The sequence below is a fragment of the Rhinatrema bivittatum genome, chromosome 15 (assembly GCF_901001135.1).
Source record: "Rhinatrema bivittatum chromosome 15, aRhiBiv1.1, whole genome shotgun sequence".
Classification (NCBI taxonomy): domain Eukaryota; kingdom Metazoa; phylum Chordata; class Amphibia; order Gymnophiona; family Rhinatrematidae; genus Rhinatrema; species Rhinatrema bivittatum.
Window position 1 is genome coordinate 78,010,816 of NC_042629.1, and position 17,994 is coordinate 78,028,809.

The 17,994-nt window shown below is 47.5% G+C and overlaps 1 protein-coding gene across 1 annotated transcript in view; it reads left to right on the forward strand.

Moving 5' to 3' along the window:
* The window catches only part of KIF1B (kinesin family member 1B), a 231,392-nt gene that overhangs the window by 129,401 nt on the left and 83,997 nt on the right, over positions 1-17,994 (forward strand). Inside the window, 5 exon segments of the mRNA XM_029579260.1 lie at positions 7,550-7,652; positions 8,155-8,303; positions 8,456-8,634; positions 12,823-12,960; positions 13,751-13,999. Coding sequence (XP_029435120.1) covers positions 7,550-7,652; positions 8,155-8,303; positions 8,456-8,634; positions 12,823-12,960; positions 13,751-13,999 — 818 coding nt within the window.

The window sequence follows — 17,994 nt, forward strand, 5'->3', positions numbered from 1 at the left end:
GCGTGAGTTATGCCAGCCTCGGGCAAGCGTAACTTTTATAATAAAGGTAGGGGGGGTTTAGATAGGGCTGGGGGGTGGGTTAGGGAGGGGAAGGTGGGGGGACGCCAGAGGGAACGGAGGTAGGCTGCGCAGCCTGGCGCGCGCCGACCCCGGATTTTAAAAGATACGCGTGGCTTCGCGCATATCTATTAAAATCCGGCGTACTCTTGTTTGCGCTGGGTGTGCGAACAAAAGTACGCACGCGCATACTTTTTAAAAATCTGCCCCTTAATGTGTAAAGAGTTGACCCTCACTTTGTGGCTCTACTTGGGCTCATATTTACTTCTCACAGACTGAATGTCCGGAACATCCTGAATATCTACTGCACAAACTTGAATATTATGACATTGAAAATGTTCAGCGTTTTATCATTGATCCAGAAAATGTAAAAGTGATAATCTATGTGGGTGCTTTACCTCTACTGCCCCCAAACTGAGCTCTTCCCATTCCTCCTCTCAGGTGTCTCCTGTCTGTCTGTCCAGTAGATCCTGTGACTTATGCTGCACTGAAGCAGTTGCTCCCCTCTCTCAGCAGCCGATGCAATAAGGCGCGCGTTTTCCTTACTCGCATGCAGCCACATCCCCATGGTGCCCGATGCAGTATTTAAATGAGGGCTTCGTAAAAAAGGATGCGCTAGGGGAGAATTGTGCGTCCCTAGCGCTCAAATGCATCGGGCGCCCCCAGTTGCAAGGGGCGCTCAGTACGAGCGAGCGTTTGTATCCCGCTCTGGCTGAGGTTGCTGAAGACGCCCATAGCCAAGCACCCCTTGCTATGGAGACCTAAATTGTGCATCCAGAAGAATTTATTATTTTTTTTAATCAAGCCAATATTCATTTTTCAACACCTCAAGCAGTAAATGTAAGTGTCACAATGATACTAAGTAGGAGGACCACATTTTTAAAAATTTCTCCTGAGCCCTTGACTCACAGATTGACTTCACACCACCTCTGGGACTGGAGTTAAATTTCTCGTGTTACAAAGTGTGCATTGGGCACCCAGCGGCTTTCTGCATCGGGGATTAATAGCCTCATCTGCATGGAATTTACATGTGGTGGGCACTATCGGCTACGCATTTGTTTGGGCGCATGTTTTGGATATGCTGATCTCCTTACTGCATCAGGTCCAAAACGCACGTCCAACTGCATGTAAACCCATGCTCCAGGCTGGGCGCACTTTATTGCATCAGCCCCTCAGGCGTTGATTCTGGTTTATTTCCCCCTCAATATGTCACCCTTCCTCTGTGAGGGTAAGAAAATGTTTTATTTGTGCAAGAAATTTGTCCTGCTAGAAGAAATTGATAGCATGCTGCTCCACTGGAAAGACCAGAAACATCTGCATTCAGAACTGCTTACACTCCAACCCCTGCATGTTTCTTCCTACATTTCTAGACTTTACACGTTCCGTTTGCCCTTTCTTGCTGTAATTTGTTGTTCCCTGTACGTACCCGGATCAGTCCAGACCGTGGGTTGAGCCTCCTCTCCAGCAGATTGAGACAGAGAAAAACTGAAAGGGTATCCTATATGAGGACAGAGCCTACCCTGCAGCCCTTCAGTATTTGTCTGTCTCCAGCAGATGGATCAGCTCACCCTGCGATCTCCTGATCTGGGCTTCTAGCCTTTTTCTTTTCTTCTTGTGCGGATCAAGCAAGTAGTAGTTTTTTCTTTAGGCTTGTCCTAGGATTTTCCAAATTAAAAAAAAAACCAAAAAAAAACCGTTTTCATTACTTTTAATTTCTCTCCTTTTTACAGGAGATGGTTCCGTCTCCTTGCTCTTGCCGGACTTAGGGGGACTTCGCCCCTTGTGCACTGCATAGCCTAAGTCCATAGCTGCTTCCCTGGTGTGGGGACCGAGGCTGGTGGTCCAGTCTTTCGTCTCCCCCCTCTGGCTACCTAGAGAGCTTAGTGCTCCATTCTTTTTCCCCTCAGTGTCTCCTCAGCTCTCGTTAAAAAAAAAAAAAAAAAAAAAAAAAAAAAAATCAGGAAATATACTTAAATAATTTAAGGGGGCATAATTAAATAAGGACTTATAAAATTTTACTGGCAGCCAGATACAAGGAGTGTGCAGGATTCCCTACCCTGCTCCTGCCGGCAGAGCATTCACCCGGCTATTTTTAGCTGACAGCGATTTTTTTCTGCTCAGCTCGCGGTTCCTCTTCAGCGGTGATGCCGCGGCCAAGCGCCTGCATTGCATGTGGAGAGCCTTTGGCGTGAGAGGCTCTACTCTGCCGGGTGAGGAAGGCCCCTCCTCGGCAGGGCAGGCAAATTTAGCTCGGGGGCACACTCTGCCGCACATGGCCAGGCCATTCCCGGGTCGGCAAACCGCGGGAACGGCGGCCATTTTGTGAATTTCGGCAACTCCCGATTTGGATCTGCCTGGGGCTGGGGAGCAAGATTTACAGGACTTACCTCCCAATTTAAGACCCGAGGTCCCCCAGGATGAGGTTCCTGACCCCTCCCTCACCTCCCCCTCCCCCCCTCCGGGAAATCTAGGACTCGATTTTCCTCAGATTTTGTTCTCCTTCTGCATAAATCTTATTTAGCCAGCTTACAGGAGGAGGAGGAGGAGGACCCTTCCCCAGGCCCCCCCCCCCCCCGAAAATCCCGTCTGGTGCCGCTGCCCGTCCTCCTTGTCCTGGAGCCCCAAGGGTCTGTTAGGGTGCGGGTAGTCCCAGGAGTGGCCCCCATTCCTGACCACCCCCCCTCCGGTGGCTCCAGTTAACCTGGATCCGGATCCCACGGCAGATTTGGCGAGCGAACTCCCACCCCTGGAGGGGGATGATCCTAGGGTCCTCTGCATGTTTCAGAGGGAGGAGTTGGAGCCCCTCATCCCCTTTGTCCTCCAGGAGCTGGGGCTGGAGGGGCCCCCTGTGGACACCCTTACGGCCTCCTTGCCCAAGGATATGGACCCAGTCCTGGCGGGACTCAGGGCTCCGGCAAGCGCCTTCCCCTTTCATCCGATGCATAAGTTGCTGCTCCTGTGGGAATGGGAGGCGCCTGAAGCTGAACTCCGGGTGGGGCGAGCTATAGACAAACTCTATCCCCTCCCGGAGGAATGCTTGGACATGCTGAAGATTCCCACCGTGGACTCTTCAGTTTTGGCGGTTACCAAGCACACCACTATCCCGGTGGTGGGATCTATGGCTCTGAAGGACAGACAGAATCGTAAGCTCGAGGCCCATCTAAAGCGTATCTTTGAGGTCCTGGCCCTGGGAGTCCGAGCGACTATCTGCAGCAGTCTCATGCAGCGGGCAGGTCTCAGGTGGGTTCAACAATTACTCGGCACCCAGGACCTCCCGTCTGCAGAGGCAGAGCAGGCTGAACATTTGGAAGGTGTCATAGCATATGGGGCTGATGCGCTGTACAACCTCCTCCGCGTCCAGGCAAAGGCGATGGTCTCGGCGGTCTCCGTTAGAAGACTCCTCTGGCTCCGCAATCGGTCTGCTGACCCGTCCTCCAGGGCAAGGCTGGGCACGTTGCCCTTCAAAGTTAAGTTGCTTTTTGGAGAGGACCTAGAGCAGCTTATCAATTCCTTGGGGGAAAACAATAAGCTATCGGAGGACCGTCCGAAACAGTCTCGATCTTTTGCGCCCTCACGTCCTCGCTTCCGGGGGCAGCGGAGATACACACCCCGTGGACAAAGTGGCTCCTCCAGAGGTTATTCTTCCCGGTCTCAATCCTGGTCTCAGCCCTTTCGCGGACGCCGACCCTTTCACAAGGGACAGTCTCAATGTCCCACCCCAAAGCCCTCCACACAATGAAGTTCGGTTGACCCATACCTCTGTTCCCTTTCTGGGCGGTCGTCTCTCCCTGTTCTTCGAGGAATGGGTCAAAATTACTTCAGACTAGTGGGTCCTCGATATTGTCCAAGACGGTTACGCCTTAGAATTTGTTCGAGATCTACCGGACCTCTTTGTATTCTCCCCATGCGGTCGTCTCAAGCGGGAGGCGGTGGAGCAAACCCTCACCAGGCTTCTGAGTCTGGGCGCAGTGATCCCGGTCCCGAAGGAGGAGCTCTGCGCAGGCCAGTATTCTATTTACTTCATGGTTCCCAAGAAGGATGGTGTCTTTCGCCCGATCTTAGATCTCAAGAGGGTCAACCGGGCCCTCAAGATCCCACATTTTCGCATGGAAACCTTGAGAGCAGTCATAGTGGCGGTTCACCCCGGAGAGTTCCTCGCCTCTCTCGATTTGACAGAGGCCTACTTCCACATTCCGATTCACTGCGATTACCAGAGGTATCTTCACTTCCACATCCTCAACCGGGATTTTCAGTTTCGGGCGCTGCCCTTTGGCTTTGTTACCGCACCATGCACCTTCACCAAGGTCATGGTGGTGGTGGCGGCGGCCCTTCGCCGCAAATGAGTCCTAGTCCACCCCTGTCTGGACAACTGGCTCATGAGAGCCATGTCGGAAAGTCTCTGCAGTCAAGCGATGGATCGGGTGAATTTCTCCAAAAGCAATCTTCAGCCTTCCCAGGTGTTAGAGTTCCTGGGGGCCCACTTTGATACTCGGATCGGCAAGGTGTTCCTTCCTCATGCGCGGGCTCTCAAGTTGATCGACCAGGTTTGGAATCTGCTCTTGCTGCCTCTTCTGACGGCCTGGGACTATCTACAGGTCTTGGGCTCGATGGCTTCCACCATCAACCTCGTCCCCTGGGCATTTGCTCCTATGCGACCATTACAGAAAGCTTTGCTATCCCGTTGGCAGCCGGTGCCGGAACAGTTTCACGTAGTTCTCCCGCTTTCGGCTTCTACCGCCACCGCCTTGCAGTGGTGGCTTTTGCTCCCTCATCTCCTTCGGGGAATACCTCTTCAATCGCCACAGTGGACGATAGTAACCACGGACGCCAGTCTCTCGGGCTGCGGCGCAGTCTGCCAGTCCCAGTCCACCCAGGGGATCTGGTCTCCGGTTCAGTCTCGTTGGCACATAAATCGGTTGGAGGCATGGGCGGTGCGTCTGGCACTGCAGGAGTTTCTTCCCCTGATACGCGGCAAAGCGGTGAGGGTTCTTTCTGACAACTCCATCACCGTGGCTTATATCAACCGTCAGGAAGGCACTCGCAGTCGCCTGGTAGCTCTAGAAGCCAGCCGTCTCTTCGAATGGGCAGAGTGCATCTGGAATGCCTGGCGGCCTCCCACATAGCGGGCAAGGAGAATGTACAGGCCGATTTCCTCAGTCGTCAGTCTCTCGATCCGGGAGAGTGGGAACTCTCGGAAGAAGCCATGGATCTGATCATCGACAGGTGGGGTCCCCCCCTCACCTGGACCTCATGGCGACCTTGCATAATGCCAAGGCCAACCGCTTCTTCAGTCGATGGAGGGAGCACGGCTCGGAGGGAGTGGATGCTCTGGCTCTTCCTTGGCCCGTGGACGTCCTTCTATACGTGTTCCCTCTGTGGCCTCTAGTGGGAAAAGTTCTCCGAAGGATAGAACTCCACTGAGGGTCAGTGGTTCTGGTAGCACCCGAATGGACTTTGCAGACCATGGTTCACGGATCTTGTCAACCTGGCGACAGACGGACCTCTCCAGCTAGGCCATCTTCCTCATCTGCTCCGGCAGGGACCCGTATTTTTCGACCAGGTCGATTGCTTTTGTCCAGCGGCCTGGCTTTTGAACGGAGACGCCTGAGGCGTAAAGGCTATAAGGAGGAGGTTATTTCCACTTTGCTGCGAGCTTGGAAGCAGTTGACTTCTCTAGCTTATGTGCGAGTTTGGCAGGTCTTTGAGACTGTGCGAAATCTGGCGTCCCAGCACGCTCCGCTCCGGTCTCCTTGGTCCTTTCTTTTCTGCAGAAGGGTCTCTCCAAGGGTCTTTCCTTCAGTTTCCTGTGCTTGCAAGTTTCCGCTCTCGACTCACTCCTTGGACAGGTAGAGGGTCATCCCTTAGCGGGCCACCCGGACGTGGTTCGGTACTTGAAGGGAGTCAAGCACCTTCGACCGCCCGCTCGTTCTATTTGCCCATCGTGGAGTCTTAATCTCGTCCTCCGGGCTCTCTGTGTGGCCCCATTCAAGCCTCTCCGTCGGGCTACGGTAAAGGATCTCACGCTCAAGACAGTTTTTCTAGTTGCTATCTCTTCTGCTCGGCGTGTCTCCGAGATTCAAGCATTGTCCTGTCGGGAACCTTTTTTGCGTTTTTCCGATTCAGGAATTTCTCTCAAGACTGTGCCTTCTTTCTTGCCGAAGGTTGTCTCTACTTTCCACGTCAACCAGTCAGTGGAACTTCCTGCATTCTCCCCGGAAGAGATTGCAGGTACGGCTGGGGGCGATCTTTGCAGACTTGATGTCAAACAGGTTCTACTCCGGTATCTCCAGGTCACCAATGACTTTCGGATCTCGGATCATCTTTTTGGTCCCAATCGGGGCAACCCTGCTTCTAAGACTACTATTGCGCGGTGGTTGAAAGAGGCGATTTCCATGGCCTATCTTTGCCAAGGTCGGGCGGTTCCTGAGGGCTTACAGGCTCATTCATTGCGTTCTCAAACTACTGCTACTTCCTGGGCGGAGAGCCAATCGGTTTCTCCGCAAGAGATTTGCAGGGCCGCCACATGGACGTCCCTGCATACCTTTGCTTGACACTACCGTCTGGATGTGCAAGCACCAGTCCTTGGTTCCTTTGGGCAGCAAGTACTTCAAGCGGGACTATCTGGGTCCCACCCGGTTTAGGGAAGCTTTGGTACATCCCACAGTCTGGACTGATCCGGGTACGTACAGGGAAAGGAAAATTAGTTCTTACCTGTTAATTTTCGTTCCTATAGTACCACAAATCAGTCCACACGCCCTTCCCAGTTTTTCTTCTCTAACTGTCCACTCGAAGCTTGTTATTGCAGATTCTCGGAAGTCGATACTTCATTCTACGGAACACCGGACGATTACACCGGAAGCCTTGGTTGTTGAGAACCAAGTATATGCAAGAGCGTTTAGTTGTACCATGCTCTTTACAAGGTTATTGAGTTGCTCCATTGAGCTTTTTGGTTACTTGCTTGATCCTACTTCAGTTTGTTGTTTTTCTGCTTTGACAATGGTTATACTGAAGGGCTGCAGGGTAGGCTCTGTCCTCATATAAGATACCCTTTTCAGTTTTAGTCTGTCTCCACCTGCTGGAAAGGAGGCTGAACCCACGGTCTGGACTGATCCGTGGTACTACAGGAACGAAAATTAACAGGTAAGGACTAATTTTCCTTTTCACTGATTTCAGTCTTGCAGTTTGCAGCACTGAAGGGTTCTCACCCCCTTCGCCTCTAAGCTTGGATTGGGATTGCCTCTTCTTTCCTCCTGTGGTGCATTATACAGCTGCAGCCACACTGGATACTGATTCTGCAAGCACTGCTGTTTTATTGGAGGGCTCTCTGCCATCTCTGCATTCATACCTTCTCTCTGCAGTGGAGGAGTCGTCTGACTGTGTTTGTGTGTCAGGTTTTGTCCCTTTGTCTCTTCATTGTTTTCTCTCTCTCCAGACTCTCATCTACTTTCCTTTATCTTTCTCTCTACAAGGATTCTCCTTTCTGTCTTTATAGGATTATGAAAGTAAGTTACAGGCCCTACAGAAGCAGGTGGAGACACGCTCACTGACTGCAGAGATCACCGAAGAGGAGGAAGAGGAGGAGGAGGAGGAAGAAGGTCAGTATCTGCCTTGTATATCTGGACATTTTAATGACAAGTTTCCTAAGAATATAATATGAATTTTAATAGCTGTCATCCATTTGAATGAGGCTTTCCTCCAGCAATGAGTATAATATCTCTTGCTGGGAGAGACTGGGACTGCAGAAGTGAGCACTTATAGCCTGTACTCCTGCATCATCCCATACAGTGCCACCTGCTGGCAGAGACTGGGACTGCAGAAGTGAGCACTTATAGCCAGTACTCCTGCATCATCCCATACAGTGCCACCTGCTGGCAGAGACTGGGACTGCAGAAGTGAGCACTTATAGCCTGTACTCCTGCATCATCCCATACAGTGCCACCTGCTGGCAGAGACTGGGACTGCAGAAGTGAGCACTTATAGCCTGTACTCCTGCATCATCCCATTCAGTGCCACCTGCTGGCAGAGCTATAAGCTCCTACACCGGCTGCAGTGTCTGTGACCTTTCTTGTGTGACAATGAATTCTGTGCTGTCCCTAGTACCTTGGACTCAGCGTGACTACGAGTTGGCCGAATGGGCATTCCGCAAATGGAAGCACCATCAGTTTACATCCCTGAGAGACCTGCTCTGGGGAAATGCTGTGTATCTGAAGGAGGCCAATGCAATCAGTGTGGAGTTAAAGAAGAAGGTGAGTCCAAGAGGATATGCTGCAATGTGTGTTTGCTCTACCCTGCCACCCACCTCTCCCTGCCTTTCTTAAGATTACCAGTTTATGTTGCAGTGTGTAGATTTCCCCTCATTGTTGCTTCATGCATTTGCTTACATTTTTCTTGACTTCAGGTGCAGTTCCAGTTTGTGCTGCTTACAGATACACTATACTCCCCTCTGCCTCCAGAGCTGCAGCCTCCAGAGCTTGAGAGAAGCCAAGACCACCACCCTTTCCCTCGAACAGTAGTGGCTGTGGAGGTCCAGGACCTGAAGAATGGGGCAACACATTACTGGGCACTGGAAAAACTCAAGTGAGGAAATAGATCTTCCTTGTGGGAGGAGGGGAGTAAGGAAGTTTTATTTAAAATGTTTTCTACTTGGTCTTGAAATTAAATGGATGCTAATTACTTACCAGTGCTTCACCACAGTGACATCTGTAATGGGTGTTGGTTCCAAAACTCTATGGCTTTGGTCACCTATTTCTTACATGGGAAGCTGCTCACTGACTATTTAATTTATTCAGTTTTCCTAATTGTCTTTCTTTTCATAAAATCAATGTCCAATGGAGAAGTTCCTTTTGATTGAAGAGTTAATGAGGCGGGGTCCGTACTCTGTACTGGCAGCGAGGAAATATGGGTTTTATTCCTGACATAGGCTTTTGCTCCTCATGCTGGCTAGGACTAGTAATGAGATGGTGGTAGCGCTCAGGGCCTGTGTAGAAGGAAATGCCAAATACTGTTTCCACACGGAGAAGACCCGAGGTTTGCAGTTCAAAAACACGGACTTTGTTGAAATGGGGAAGTACCTGGAGGAAGAACTAGAAGGCTGGGAGAACAAGAGAGATGTGGAACAACAGTGGACCAAACTAAAAGGAGCAATTACCAAGGCAACTACTCTATATGTTAGAAAAGTAAAGAAAAGCAAGAGAAAAATGAAACCTATCTGGTTCTCAAAGGAGGTGGCTGATAAAATAAAAGCTAAAAGAACAGCATTTAAGAAATATAAAAGATCCCAAAGGGAGGAGCACAACGAAGAATATCTGGTGGAACTGAGGGAGACAAAGAAAGTAATCAAGACGGCAAAAAGTCAAGCGGAAGAGAGGATTGCCAAAGAGGTAAAGTGAGGTGACAAAACATTTTTCAGATACATCAGTGAAAGGAGAAAAGTTCAAAGTGGTATAGTGAAATTGAAAGGTGAAAAGGATCAGTGTGTGGAGAGAAACGAAGAAATGGCAGAAATATTAAACGAATACTTCAGTTCAGTGTTCACGAAAAGGACCTTGGAGAAGGACCGTCACCAGTTAACAAGAAACTGGAGGGGAGTGGAGTAGATGAAACTCCGTTTACAGAAGAGAATGAGACGGTATTTAAGGAAGCTGGAAGAGTGGTCGAAGATATGGCAGCTGAGATTCAAAGCCAAGAAATGCAGAGTCATGCATATGGGGTGTGGAAATCTGAAAAAACTGTATTTGATGGGGAGTGAAGAGTTGATGTGCATGGAGCAGGAGAGAGACCTTGGGGTGATAGTGTCTAACGATCTGAAGTTGGTAAAACAATGTGACAAGGCGATAGCTAAAGCTAGAAGAATGCTGGGTTGCATAGAGAGAGGAATATCTAGTAAGAGAAAGGAAGTGATGATCCCCTTGTACAGGGCCTTGGTGAGATCTCTCCTGGACTACTGTGTTCAGTTCTGAAGACTATATCTCCAAAGGGACAGAGACAGACAGGATGGAGGTGGTCCAGAGAAGGGCGACCAAAAAGGTGGATGGTTTTCATAAAATGATTTATGAGGAGAGATTGAAGAACCTAAATATGTACACCCTGGAGGGAGAGGAGGAGCAGGTATGATACAGACTTTCAGATACTTGAAAGGTTTTAATGATCCATGGTCAACAACAAACCTTTTCCGTTGGAAAAAAATCAGTAGAACTAGGGGTCTTTATTTGAAACTCCAGGGAGGAAGACTCAGAACCAATGTCAGGAAATATTTCTTCATGGAAAGAGTGGCGGATGCCTGGAATGCCCTTCTGGAGGAAATGGTGAAGACTAAACTGTGAAGGATTTCAGAGGGGCATGGGATAAACACTGTGGATCCATAAAGTCCACAGGATGTGAATGAAGAGAAGAGGCATGGGGGGGGGGACGGGGACGGACTACTACCTGGTGATTACTACCCTCACTCAATAAGCCTTCACACGGTTAATGCAACTCCAACATTGCTCTCTGCTTCAGTGGCAAGGGGAATTGTGGAAAAGAGGATTTGCATTCAGACAGCAACCAACAAGGACTGAACTACACAATCTGGGTAAACAAATAAGTGTGGGGGTAGCTTGCTTATTGCGGCGGATACTACCCTAAACCAATTAAGCCTGATACATCACTTTGAATGCATATACTGCATTGCTCTCTGCTTCAACGGTAGGGGGAAATGTGGAAAAGAGGATTTACGTTCAGACAACATCCAACAAGGCATTGATCTGTGCAGTCTGGGTAAACAAGCATTGGGGTAACTTGCTTGATGCGACAGTTACTATCCATAACCATTAAGCCTTATGCTCACCTTTGATGCTACTCCAACATTACTTTCTGCATCAATGGCAGGAAATTTGCATCAAACAGTTACTAACAAGGTCCCTGAACCTGGTGATTGATGAAACAGATAAGTATGGGAAAACAAGTGTGGAAGCTTGCCGAGCAGACTGGATGGGCCGATTGGTCGTCTTCTGCTGTCATTTCTATGTTTCTATATACACACACATAGATATATATAGACAGATATAGAATATATATATATATATATATATATATATATATATATATATAGAGAGAGAGAGAGAGAGAGAGAGAGAGAGAGAGAGAGAGAGAGAGAGAGATAGATAGAGGTAGAACTACTATCTAAGAAATATACAAAAAAATAAATAATATATTTGTGTCAGTGTAGTAAACTCATTTTATGTGACTGCACGAAAAATCTTATAAACATAGGGGGAAAAATCCAGACCATAACCTATTAGCAGAGGTAGCAAGCAAACTTGAAAGGCTATCACAATAAGTGCCACCATGCCACAAGCAGTTGTAATCACTTCTGGCAAAAAAACATTTATTCAAAATCCTGTATAGTCTCATATAAGATGCTCGACAAAACTTGTGTGTAAAAATGTCATGTCAGAACAATTTTATATGAAACAATGTTATCGGAGGGATTCTTCAAAAAGATGCATCTAAAACATGCAATATTAAACAGATACTTAAGGATGCTTAGCTGCAGCTCGGCATTATAAGGACATGTCACATCGTTTCTCCATTGGGAATGGCTGTTGAGAAATGAAGCATGTTTGAATTCCATTCCATCCTTGGATCGTGAAATGTTTTCAAATAGAGTATCAGAGTGCTGAGTAAGGAATCCACATCTGTGCTTTCCCCTACATATATGAATATATCAACAGTTATGGTAGCAGATTAATAATAGAAAAAAGGTGTAAATTGGTAAGGAATCAAACTAGAAATGAACAAACAGTAATGACTAACCTAAAATCAACAATAATGTGTGGAGTTAACATAGAGAAATATCTCTGTAAAACAAAGAAGTTGAAACAGCACATTGAACATAGACAGAAATGGATGGCAGGCAGTTTATCACAGTTAGTTTAGTTTAATGCATGCTTTCTATGGTGGAGGAGGTTATGGGTTTAGTATTAAAGGCCTGGAAGAGTAGGCATGCATTTGGTGGATCCTTCTGGGAGACAATTCCATAAGGTAGGTGCTACTCCAGAAAAGGATTGTTGGTGGGTATCTGTTCTTTTGTTATGGAGGCCTCTAGAGGGCGTGTATAATAGCAGCCTTTCTCTCAGGTAAATTTGCCTGCCTCCTCTTTGAGCCTTGAAGATTTTTGAATTTGGTTCTCTAAGGCACTGGTAACCAATGGAGAAGCAGCGTGATATTGTCTTGCACCTTCCATCCTTCTATCAGATGTGCAGTGACATTTTGTATTCTGTTAGACCTCTGTACAGTGCATTATAGTAATTCATAGCATGGACTACTGCAGTTAGGTTCACCTTCTCAATGACATGGCATCGTTTTCTTAAGTTATGCACTTGGAAGAAGCAGCTCTTTACTGTTGCCTGGATTTGTGTTCTGACTCCACTAGGACTCTGAGGCTTTTTACCTGGCTTAACAGGAGCTCATAGGAGCCAAATGCGATTTTAAGATCGAGAACTTGTCTGTGCATGTTTTGTATCCAGAGGATCTCTGTTTTATTTTGGTTCAGCTGGTGTTTGTTAGTTTTGGTCCATTCTTGGTTGGCTGTGAGACTTGTACTTTAGTAAAATTAAACATCATGATTTTTTTTTCCTCTGATAATTCATTCTTGATTCTTGTTTCTTTCCATTATTCCCTCCTTCCTCCCGATACACTCTCTCTCCATGTGTGTGTGGGGGGTGTCTCACCCACTCCCCACTCTCCCCCTATGTCTGTCGCTCACCACTCTTGCTTGTGCTGCAGGCAGCGGCTGGAGCAGATGAGGGAGATGTATGACCGGGCAGGAGAAATGGCATCCAATACCCAGGAGGAGAGTGAGGGCCCACTGACTGGAAATGACCCGTTTTATGATCGTTTCCATTGGTTCAAACTGGTTGGAAGGTAGGTGCCATGGATGTGCCACTTCATTTGCATCCTATCAAATGTAAGCTGATGGAACGAAGGTGCAGAATGCACTGAGAGTCCCGATTTCATGTTTCCTTATCTTCCTTCTATTGAGGGGAGGAAGGTTTGCTCTTGCTAAGCTCCTTTGAGCTGATTTCATCCTGAGCAGTGTTTCTTTATTCAGTACTTGGTGCCTTTTTTAGCGTAATTTCCGGGGATTCCTCTGCTTTCTTAGTGACATGGATTCAGAAATGATGATATTTGACTATAATGAGTAATTGAATTCCAAGGGACTGTGTCTCATGTGCTTCAGCACCAGGGCTGTAACTTGGGATAGGCAAGAGGGGCAGCTGCAAAGGGCTGGCAGCGGATGGAAAGCCGGTTCTGCCGGGAAAGGCTTGCAGTCCCTGCTTACGGCTCTGTTTAATGTCACTAAGGCTGAGCAGTGACTGAGAAACCTGCTGACACTGCACACTCCGCAGTTTCACACCTGTTTCTAGGCTAGCCTAGCGCTGGATTATATTTCTAAATTTGTATAAAGTGGATGTAAAGCTGGAGAATATTGCAGCTAAGTTATTAGACTTTCTACATTTGAATGGAAAGAACAGAAGAAAATGCTCCTGTGTTGCCTAAGTAAGTAGTGAGGAATGCCCCAGCTGTATTGCCTTTTCTTTGCTTTCTGCTCCGTCTTCTGCCTCTCTCCCCTCTTGGCTTGTTTTTTGGGTTTTGTTTTGCTTGATGCTGGCAGTGTTCCTCATTCTGCAGTATTGCCTTAACTGATGTCTAGTTCCCCCATTTTCCACGGCTGCGTGAATGAGCACGTCGCTGACCGTACGCCCTCCCCCACCTTCTCCACTGCCGACTCGGACATCACGGAGCTGGCTGATGAACAGCAGGATGAGATGGAGGACTTCGACGATGAGGCCTTCGTGGATGACACGGCCTCGGATGCCGGCACGGAGGAGGGATGCGACCTCTTCAGTGATGGGCAGGACCCGTTTTACGACCGCTCCCCCTGGTTCATTTTAGTGGGAAGGTTGGTGAGGTTACTGTGAGATGGCAAAAGGGGACCAGCTCTTCCTGTGGATGCAGCCATCCCAACGTGAGCCCTGAGGCCTGTCACACGAGTCCTTCTGTGTCCACAGAGAGCAAGCGTTGGTCCCAGAGGGAGTCTCATCCTCGGGGGGGGGGGGGGGGGGGTTGGGAATAGGGACTCATAGGCTTCACAATAAGACCGAAGCTCAGACCTCTTGTTTTAGATTAAGAAGGAAAGCCTTTAATGGTGTTTAACAGGCATTTGGTTTGTAACTGGTCCGAGTTCAGCAATTTTGGGATGTTCTTGCAGTAGGCTTATATCTAGCACAGTATTTAGCTTTTGTGAAACTAACAGTTTAATATATTGGTTTTAGCAGGGGTTATTGCTCAGTAGAAGTTCAAAAGAATACAAAAGATCTTCAGGCCTCCATGTAACAGCTGTTAATTGAATTTTAGGGAGTTACATGGGGTTATGTTGATTTGTATTTTGCTTGTTTTATGATGTGATCCTCCACAAACAGTTGATGTGGGCAGAATATCAATTTTTTAAATAAAATTCTATTTCAGAGAGGGACTAGTTTGAACCTCTTCATGCTCATTGCTGTTTCCATTGATGACGCTCAGTTATTTGTATATACTGAATAATTAGTCTGGTTTAATTAAAGCTGAGATGGGACCAAAGAGTGAATGTATTACTCCTTCGGCAGAGATACCTCTAATTCAACAAAAAGACTGTATTTAAGTTTTTTTTCCTCGAGGTTGTGTTATAGCCACCCTTCCCCTGAAATGTAATAGTTTTGTTCTGTTTGTTGCATTAAATTCTGAATGGATTTGTACCCCATCACAAACAAAATTTCTCCTCTTACTTGTATTCAAAAATATAATTGCTTTATTTTGAACTTTTAAAAAGTAAGTTGGGAGATTTTCTTAAAAACCAAGACAATAAATAAATAAATAAACCCCATGCTTTCCAAGTGGGATAGCGACATGTTACTATGACAACAGACAATAGCTGTTCCTGTTCATTGCTGTCGAGTTAACATTGATTTATTTAAATCATTTTTATCCTGCTCTATCATACATTTTAGATGGGTAACAATAAAACATCCATAAAATGCATTAATAAATAAAAACAAAAAACTCACAGAGCAACCGAAAATAATAAGAAATTACTACTTACCTGATAATTTTCTTTTCTTTAGGACAGTCAGAAGAATCAAGAACCAGTGGGTTATGCATCTCTACCAGCAGATGGAGACTGAGCAAACTGACATCACAGTATCTATACCCCTGCAGTGATATCAGCCTGCCAGTATTTTCTTCAAAAGCAAACTGTGGACAAACTAGCAAAAAAATTAATTAAAAACAGATAACCATGTCAATACTCCGCCAACAGGAAACACTGAGCTTGGACAAGAAACGTATTAACACTAGTCTAGGGTCTGGACTAACTCTTACCAGTAATCCCTGTAACACATAGTCACACAAAGGACCAAAGCACAATCATTCAGCAGCCAAGGGAGGGAAGCTGGATTCATTTGACTGTCCTAAAGAAAAGGAAATTATCAGCTAAGAAGCAATTTCTCATTTCTTAGCGTACAGTCAGATGAATCCAGAATAAGTGGGATACTCTGGAATAGGGTGGGAGGCTGCCTGTGGTCCTGTCAAAACCACACGTGCAAAGGCTGCCTCCTCCTGGGCTTGCACATCCAGACGGTAATACCAGGAGAAGGTGTGAAAAGAGGACGACGTTGCAGCTTGGCAGATGTCAGTGGGAAACAGCAACCTAACTTCCGCCCGTAACACTGCCTGAGGCCTAACCTGACTAGATAACGGCTTGCCAGCATCAACATATGCTGCCGTGACTACCTCCATAATAGAGCAGGCTATTGTAGCCCGCGAGGCCAGCTCTCCTTGTTTAGTACTGCTGTGAAGGACAAACAGGCGATCCGTTTTCCGTAAAGGCTCAGTAACCTCCAGATACCAGATGATATGTCTCTTGACATCCAAGGGTCTCTCTCTCTCTCTCTCTCTGTCCAGAGATGGCAGGGAGATGGATTGATTCAAGTGAAATTCAGTAACCACCTTCGGTAAAAAAGAAGTAACAGTACACAGCTGTATTGCCCCTGGAGTCACCCAAAGAAAAGGCTCCCGGCAAGACAAGGCTTGCAGCTCAGAAACTCTCCGCGCAGAACAAATTGCCACAAGAAACACCGTTTTCAAGGTCAGTAAACGCAAGGACAGGTTATGCATCGGTCTAAACATAGGACCCGCTAAGAAATCCAAGACCAAATTAAGACTCCATAAGGGTACTGGAAACCGCAAGGGAAGATGAAGATGTTTCGCTCTTTTCAGGAAAACGGGCCACATCAGGGTGAGCTGACAAGGAACTACCATTCACCTGGCCCCTGAAACAGGCGAAAGCCGCTACTTGTACCTTTAAGGAATCAAAGGCCCAACCCTTATTCAAGCCATCCTTCAAAAATTCCAAAATGAGCGGGATCTTGGCCGAATGAGGATGCGTACCTTGATCCTCACACCAGGCCTCAGACACTCACCAAACTTGCACATAGGCCAAGGAAGTGGAGAACTTTCTAGCTCTAAGCAAGGTGGAAATCCACATTTTTGCAATCAAGCCCTCTCAAGGGCCATACCGTAAAACAAAAATGATTCAGGTCTTCATGAAGAACCGGACCCTGACTTAGCAGGTTCCTGTGTGCCGGAAATTGAAAGGGTGAGTCCCCTAGGAGCCGCCACAAATCCGGATTCCATGGCCTCCGGGGCCTGTCTGCGGCAACCAAGAGCACCATCCCTCTGTGGTGCCTTAATTCTTCGGATCAATCTGCCCAACATGAGCTATGGAGGAAAGGCATACAGCAACTTGTCTTCCGGCCACTCCTGCACTAGGGCATTCATGCCCAATGACTTCGGATCTCTCCTGTGATTGAAGAATCATGAAACTTTCACAATGCAAGAAGTCGCTAGGAGGTCTAGAAACAGGGGACCCCAGTGATCCAGAATCAGCTGAAATGCCTCGTCTGACAAAGCCCATTCTCCTGGATCCAGATTTTCCCCGCTGAGAAAATCTGCTCTTACATTGTCTTTTCCTATGTGTGAGGCGGAGATCATCTGGCGATGCATTCTGCCCATTTCATAAATTGATCTATTTCCTGTGACACTTGTTGGCTCTTGGGTCCTCCCTGCCAATTGATGTAAGCCACAGTCGTTGCGTTTTCCGACATTATCTGGACAGATTGACCCTGCAGCTTGTTACTGAACTGCAAACACGCCAACTGTACCGCCCTGGCTTTCAGTCAATTGATGTTCCAGAGAGAGACTTCTGCATTCCAGCGTCCTTGCGCTGTCATCTCCTGACAGCTCCCCAACCAAGGAGGCTTGCATCTGTTGTTGGTACTAGCCAGTCCAGTGGTGCTAGGGAAACTCCCTTCCTTAGAAGATCCACCTTCAGCCACCATTGCAGTTGAGAGGAGACTTCCATCGGCAGGAGGAGCCGAATTGAATAGTCCTGAGACTGCGGGTTCCACCAAGACAGCAGGGAGCACTGAAGAGGATACATATGCGTCCTCACCCACAGGAACCACTTCCAGGGTTGCTGCTATTAAGTCCAATACTTGCAGGTAGGACTATACAGTCGGGCGAAGAGTATTCAAGGTCTGGGAAATCAGAGCTGGCAGTTCATCTTTAGGAAAGAACTGTAGCATGGATCTATATGGTTCTAAGCCTGGAGGAATTTCACCATCCTCAAGAGAGAATCGGCATCATCATCCATGCCATCTGGACCTCCATTGGGAAGTCCCACTGCAACTCTAGCAGTACTCTGCTGCTTAACAGTAGGTCCAGGTAAGGTTCCTACCTGTAACTCTGCGTTGGGATTATTAGAGAGGGCTGAAGATTGCACCTGGAGAAAGGATTGCAGTCCCTGGAAAAACTACCCATGAAAAGGTAGAAGCATCCAATCCAGGAGGTACTTGAGTA